At 35.2% G+C, this 7,266-nt stretch overlaps 1 protein-coding gene across 1 annotated transcript; it reads right to left on the reverse strand.

Moving 5' to 3' along the window:
• Window positions 1-210: 210 nt before the first annotated feature.
• LOC131908295 (olfactory receptor 4P4-like) lies at window positions 211-1,119 on the reverse strand. Its single transcript, XM_059259347.1, has one exon. It carries the CDS (start codon window positions 1,117-1,119, stop codon window positions 211-213), a length of 909 nt encoding a protein of 302 aa, XP_059115330.1.
• Between the last annotated feature and the right edge of the window lie 6,147 nt (window positions 1,120-7,266).

The following is a 7,266-nucleotide window of genomic DNA, read 5'->3' on the forward strand; positions in this document are numbered from 1 at the left end:
TTCAATGTACATTTTCTTACTAGGTTTCACAGTGAAATATTTGTTAGTAATTATTCTTCATATTCTCATCTTTCCCATTTATGAATGAGCTAAGCTTTGAACAGTTCAAATACTAATTGCTCTCCTTGATGATAAAGGCAAATAGTTGTGCAGTGTTTTCTTTTAACATCATATGATAAACAAATTAATGTGTTTCTCTTGTGAGACTGTCTATTGACACCAAACCTTCTTCATGGCCTTTTTCATCTCTGTATTTCTCAGAGTATAGATGAGGGGGTTGAACATAGGAGCAATGATGGTGTAAAACAGAGCAAAGATTTTGTCCTCAGGGAAAGTGGTAGGAGGTCTAAGATAGGCAAAGATGGAAGGCCCGAAGAATAAAATAACCACAGTGATATGGGACCCACAGGTAGAAAGAGCTTTGCGTCTTCCTTCTGCTGAGTGATTCCTTAGTGTGAACAGTATAACCACATATGAACCAAACAGGAGAACAAAGGTTACCAAAGCAATCAGTCCTGAATTGGCAACCATAAGGACACCAGTGATGTAAGTATCAGTACAGGCAAGTTTCAGCAGAGGGAAAATGTCACAGTAGTAGTGGTCAATTTCATTGGGACCACAGAAGGGCAAACATATTACCATAAAAACCTGGGAAAAGGAGTGGGCAGCTCCACCAACCCAGGAAGCCAGGATTAGGACATGGCACCTGGTTCTGCTCATGATTACCATGTAGTGAAGAGGTCTGCAGATGGCCACATATCGGTCAAAGGCCATGGCTGTGAGGATTAAGACTTCAATAAGGCCAAAGAAATGCATGGCAAAGACCTGCAGCATGCAGCTTTCATAGGAGATGCTTTTTCTTTGCACTAGCAGATCCCCAATCAGTTTGGGTGTCACACAGGAGGTATAGCAGATGTCCATGGAAGATAGGTGGCTGAGGAAATAGTACATTGGTTGGTTGAACAGAGAACTGCCTTTAATGGAGATAAGGATCAGCAGATTCCCACACAAGATGGCAAGGTAACAGAACGCGAAGAACATGAAGCAAAACACTTGTATGTTCTGCTTAGAAGATAGACCCAGGAGAAAGAATTCTGATATGTTCCTCTGGCATTCCATTTATTATAGCCTGTGCAAGAATAATTAAGTATCTATGGGAAAAGGAACCAGGTAAAAGATTTCCAATGTGATGACAACTATGTCAGCATTATAAATAAGTATTAGATACTACTGTAAAACACCACAGATGAAAATCTATAATTCAATTTAAATTGCGTTAGTATTTGGAAATTAAATTTGATATTTCAAACAGTACTTTATCAATTTTCATTTACAGTCTATAATATTACTAATATCAAGAAAAATCTTATCTGTTAAAATATAAATTAAAGTTATTATTTCACCCATAAAAACAAAATGCGCTATTGCTGTATGTGAAATTTTAAAGAAGGAAAATAATTTAATATATATTTAATAATATAATATAGGGAATTCATTTTATTTTTGGTTTCAGTTGCATATTTTACTTGAAACAGAGATGAATGCTAGGAGTATTTTCTCTCTCCAACATGAAATAGAATAACTACCTGAATGTTTTTCTGTATGAATATATTTATATTTGTAAGTTTAAATTTTTTAAATATGAATTATATGACTTATGGAAAATATTCCATGAAATATGGTGGCGGGGAGCTAGAGAGATGGGAGTTACTTACTGGAATTAATAAAATATACTACATGGGGAATATTCTAAATATAATTTTAAAAGTAAAATATAGTTACATTTTTACTATTGATATTTTGAAAAGAAAAAATTTACTGTGTTTCTCATATACACTTTAGTATAATATATTATCTTTAGGTAAGTCATAAACAGTGAGAACACAAGCACATTAGGAAGAAAGACTGAAATTGACAGATAATTTGAAATCTATAGAACGTATGCATAAACAACAAATTGAAGAGAAGATAGTATATAATCTAAGTGCAACCTGTGTGGTAAAAATACTCTTAGCTTGTACTGTTTCAGGACTTATTTGCACATTCACATATATTATTCTCTATTTTCCAGCTGCAATTCATGTTAAAGTATTAGAAGGGCAGGAACTACACACTTCTCTGTGTGGCTCTGCTGGTAAAAGTTAAATAGCATCCAGAATGAATTTATAAGTGAAACCTAAATTGCTAATTTAGTAATCATGCAGGAGTGTTTATCACAAATCCTTCAGAGTTTTGGTCCACAGTTTCCATATTTTACAATTTCACTAATAATGACATTTGCAACTCTTTGAGACTTAAAATAGAAAGCTTTAAAAATCATTGTGTAGTACATTCACCTAAAATTTCAATTTCAGCTGTTTTTTTCTACATTAACAATAGAAAGTCTGAAATTTGTCATGTTCTGAGAATATCTCTCTAACAATTTCTTGTCTCCCATTTAATCATAGCATTAGCAAAACAAATGTACAAGCAATATCACCTCCATGAAACACATCAATGTCTTATGTCTTAAATGAATTGGATCAAATTTATAGATACAATTTATGCTTCACTTGTGGAATAATGTGTTCCAAAAGAAAAGTAAATACAATGTCTAGCAATTAGAATAACTTACAAAAAATAACAGCCTCCAAGGTCATTGGTCTAATTCTTGTTGATAACACCTTAAGTAATAACTTAAAAGTGACAAAACAAATGTTTGGTACCTATAGTGGTAGCAGTATGAAAATTGTCTGCACATGAATTACAGATGCTCTCTGGGTGGGTTCTCTTACTTCTTATCACACATCTTCCCTTCTCAATAGCTCATCTTGTTCACCTTGCTTGACATAAACACTTGACATAAAAAGGAAGACTATTTAACAGTGTGAAAATTTTTAAATTCTCACAAAATAAAAATCTCAGAATTGCATTTATCTTTTCCACATGGAGAATTTCAGTACTGTATAAGAAGAGTAAGCTTTAAATAGCTGTGGATTTGCACTACTGTATTACTTCAGTCTATAAGAAAAATATCCTACATTTTGAAAGCTGATAATTCTTTATACTTACCCTTACTGAAGATTAATGAGAACATTTTGAGAATATCATTCACAAATATATTCGAATCTATATATTCACAGATATATAGCTGTCTCTGTAAGCATACAAGAGCCAGGTGAAAACAAAATAAATCATAACATCTTTAAATTTGAATGCAGAGCTACTTCTTCCCTCAGGAGCTTTCCTTAAATGTTGTTAATAGCACAGCACTCCGTTGTCCACCTTTGTACCCCCCTTTTCTTCAGGACTCTTATGAATTTTGAGCTACAACTCACTTTCTTCTTTTGTAGTAGCAACTCTCTTAGCAATGTGTCTCTAGAGTCCAGGATTATTGTTGAGATCCACAGAGCCTCAAAGACTTTTCACTCCTTTGACTAATTTCATTCTCTGAAAAACAAGAAGAGAATCACTGAAGGAACACTGAGTTTTCTTTGGAGTGGTTCTTGGTTCTGGAGAGGAGAAATAAAGAGAAGTGTGAGCGTATGTGTCTACCTCTCTCTCTTTCTCTGTCTGTGTATGTGTGTGTGTGTGTGTGTGTGTGTGTGTGTGAGAGAGAGAGAGAGAGAGAGAGAGAGAGAGAGACAGACAGACAGACAGACAGAGACAAGAGACAGACAGAGACAGAGAGACAGACAGAGAAAGAGACAGAGAGACAGAAAGACTTCAGAATGTTGTCAAGAAGTATCAGGGAAGGAAACATACATCCTCAGACACATGACAGTCCCTTATGAGCTCTTGATATCAGTGATTTGGATCTGAATGTTTTTGACCAGCTATCACAGAATAGCAATAGACTATTCATTCTTCCTTCAGTGATTTTCTTGTGTGTTGAGATAACAAAAAAATGCATGTTAAAATTAATACACACTGCCACTCCCACTGATAAATGAGACTATTGAAATATATCTTTGAAAAGTAGTAGATGATGAAAGGAGTCAAGAACTTTGTGTGTGTGTGTGTATGTGTGTGTGTGTGTGTGTGTGTGTGTTTATGTGTGTGTGTGTGAGTGTGTGTGTGGTTGTTACAGTTTTAAATATTAAGTATTCACTATAGGCTTACTGTTAAAGGTGTGGCCCCAACCCAATGGCACTATTTTTTAAAATTTTTTTATGGTCTTCTTGTTTTGCTTTGTCATGTTTTGTCTTGTTAGTTTTTTGTTTGTATGCTCTGATTTCTTTTCAGAAAGAGAAAGCATAATTTTGGGTTGGTTTGTAGGGAGTGAGGTTCTGAGAGGGGTTGAGGGAGGAAAAATTAAAATATATTCTATAAAAAATTAAGGATATATATATATATATATATATATATATATGAACAACTTTGTGAGGCAGCTAGAAACTATATTACTTTAGGAATATGGTAGTAGTAAGTTTTCTCTAACACTTTTCTTTCATTCATAGATGAAAGTACACTCACAGGGGTTCACTCACACAATTTTAAACATGTGTACACATGTATACACAGTGTGTGCATACAATGAGGATGAAAAAATAAGACTGTTGTAAGCACAGCAGTAGTAAAAGCATCAAACAATCCAGATGATTTATCTATAAGAGTTTGAAATCTTAAGAGCAGTGTTTCTATATTTACAGACCAATAACAATAGAATATTAATAGTAAGCAAATTGGTAGGTATAGGTCAAGGTTTCTGCACAGTCAACAGAAAAGGCACACAGAACAGTAGTCAGGTAAAATATTTGTATATACCCTTTACTTAACCTAGTTGTCTCTTTAACTTTCAGCTGTAAGCAGTGCCTGCTCCAAAAGATCTTACAGGATTTGCTAAGAAGCAGCAAAGCCTGAGTCATGAGACAAGCTTCAATTGGTGTAAATGACTCTTTGAACAAAATGTAATTAAATAGAAAGGTTACAGTGAAAACTAGGAAATACTCAAATACCTAGAAATCATGTAGCACACTTCTTAATAATCCAAATAGTCAAAAAAAAATCAATCTACAGACTCAGTGCAATTTCAATCAAAATTCCAACACAATTCTTAACAAACCTTGGAAGGATAATTCTCAATTTCATATGGAAAAGAAAATGCTAGCTAAAACAAACCTGAACAAGAACAGAAATATCAGAGGTCTGTTTCACCATTTGTGATTTTTAGTTATACTATAGGACTATAGTAATAAAAACCATGTGGTATTGGCATAAAAACAGCCATGATGATCAATGGAATTGAATTGAAGACTAAGACATAAAACCACACACCTATGGACACCTGATTTTTTTTTAAATAAAGAAATCAGCCGGGCGGTGGTGGTGCACGCCTTTAATCCTAGCACTCGGGAGGCAGAGGCAGGCGGATCTCTCTGAGTTCGAGGCCAGCCTGGGCTACCAAGTGAGTTCCAGGAAAGGCGCAAAGCTACACAGAGAAACCCTGTCTCGAAAAAACAAAAATAAATAAAAAACAAAATAAATCATAACATCTTTAAATTTGAATGCAGAGCTACTTCTGCATTCAAATAAATAAATAAAATAAAATAAAATAAAATAAAATAAAATAAAGAATCCAGAAATACACAATGGGAAAAAAAACCCAGCATCTTCAACAAATTGTCCTGCTCAACCTGGATGTCTGCATGTAGAAGAATGCAAGCAGATTTATAATTATCACCTTTCACAAAACTCAAGTTCAAGCAGATCAAAGACCTCAACATGACACCAGACACACTGAACCTGATAGGAGAGAAAATGGGGAATAGCCTTGAACTCATTGGCACAGGAGACAATCTCCTGACCAGAACACCTATAGCACAAACACTAAGATAAACAATTATTATATGGGGCCTCATGAAACTGAAAATCTTCTATAAGGTAAATGACACCATCAGACAAGGTGGCAGCTTACAGAGTAGGAAAGGATTTTAACAACTCCACATCTGATAGGGAACTAATATCTAAAATGTATAAGGAACTCAGGAAACTAGATAAATAAAAAACAAAATAAACCAATTTAAATTGGACTGCAGATCTAAGCAGAGAATTCTCTATAAATGGAACTCACATGACTGAGAAAGCCTTAAAGAAATATTCAACATCCTTAGCCACCAGTGAAATAGAAATCAAAACTACTCTGAGATTCCATCTTACACCTGTCAGAATGGCTCAGAACAATAACAGGAGAGACCAATCATGCTGGTGAGTATGTGGACCAAGAGAAACACTCCTCCATTGCTGGTAAGAATGGAAACTTGTACACCCACTATGGAAATCAGTATGTGGTTCCTTGGAAAGTTGGGGATCTATCTACCTCAGGATTTACATACATCACTCTTGGTAATATACCCAAGGGAAGCTACATCTTACCAGAAGGACACTTGCTTAACCATGTTTATTGCTGCTCTATTCATAATAGCCAGAAATTGGAAACAACCCAGACATACCTCAAGAGAAGGATAGATAAATATGGTATATTAACACAATGGAGTATTATTCAACTGTTCAGAAAACAAAACAAATAAAAACAAACAAACAACAAATAACTAATCATGAAATTTGCAGACAAATGGATCCAACTAGAAAATATCATCCTGAGTGAGGTAACCTAGACCCAGAAAAATAAATATGTATTTACTAATATGTGTATATTAGCCATTAAATAAATGATAACTGGACAACAATCTACAGAACCAGAGAGGTTAGGTATAGAGAAAGCGTGTGTGTGTGTGTGTGTGTGTGTGTGTGTGTGTGTGTGTGTGTGTGACTGTCTGTCTGTCCGTCTGTCTGTCTGTCAGGGGTAGGGGGCAGATGAATCTCTCTGGAAGGGGGAAATAGAATAGATATTATAGATCGACTGGGGACTGATTGGAATGAAAATTGGAACAGGGAGGGGAGCTAGGTCTAAGGCAGTGAATACAGGGGGAGACAGCTAGAATTGAGGTATATTTGAGGGATGGCATGGAAACTCAATGCAGTGGAAACTCCCTAAAATATATGAAGGCTATCATAATGGGGTCTCCTCTTATTGTGGGTGACAGAGTCTCAGTTGGCTTTTCCTTGCCACAAAACAATTTTTCCCGTAGCAAGACAAGGTTACATTCAATTGTGTTTTTGATTAAGGGAGTTCCACAGAAGTCTTATTCTGCAAAACAAACAAACAAAAACAAAAACAAAACCAATAAAAAAATGTAAAAAAACCCCTGAGCTATTGCTATCACAATGGGTTACTCTCAGAAAACTGACTACGGGGCCACATGGCTGAAGACAAAACCCTTACAA

Source organism: Peromyscus eremicus, chromosome 4 (assembly GCF_949786415.1).
Source record: "Peromyscus eremicus chromosome 4, PerEre_H2_v1, whole genome shotgun sequence".
Classification (NCBI taxonomy): Eukaryota; Metazoa; Chordata; class Mammalia; order Rodentia; family Cricetidae; genus Peromyscus; species Peromyscus eremicus.

Bases quoted from the DNA above. Each gene is read 5' to 3' on its own strand.
- LOC131908295 (XM_059259347.1), bottom strand. From the start codon at position 1,119: ATGGAATGCCAGAGGAACATATCAGAATTCTTTCTCCTGGGTCTATCT.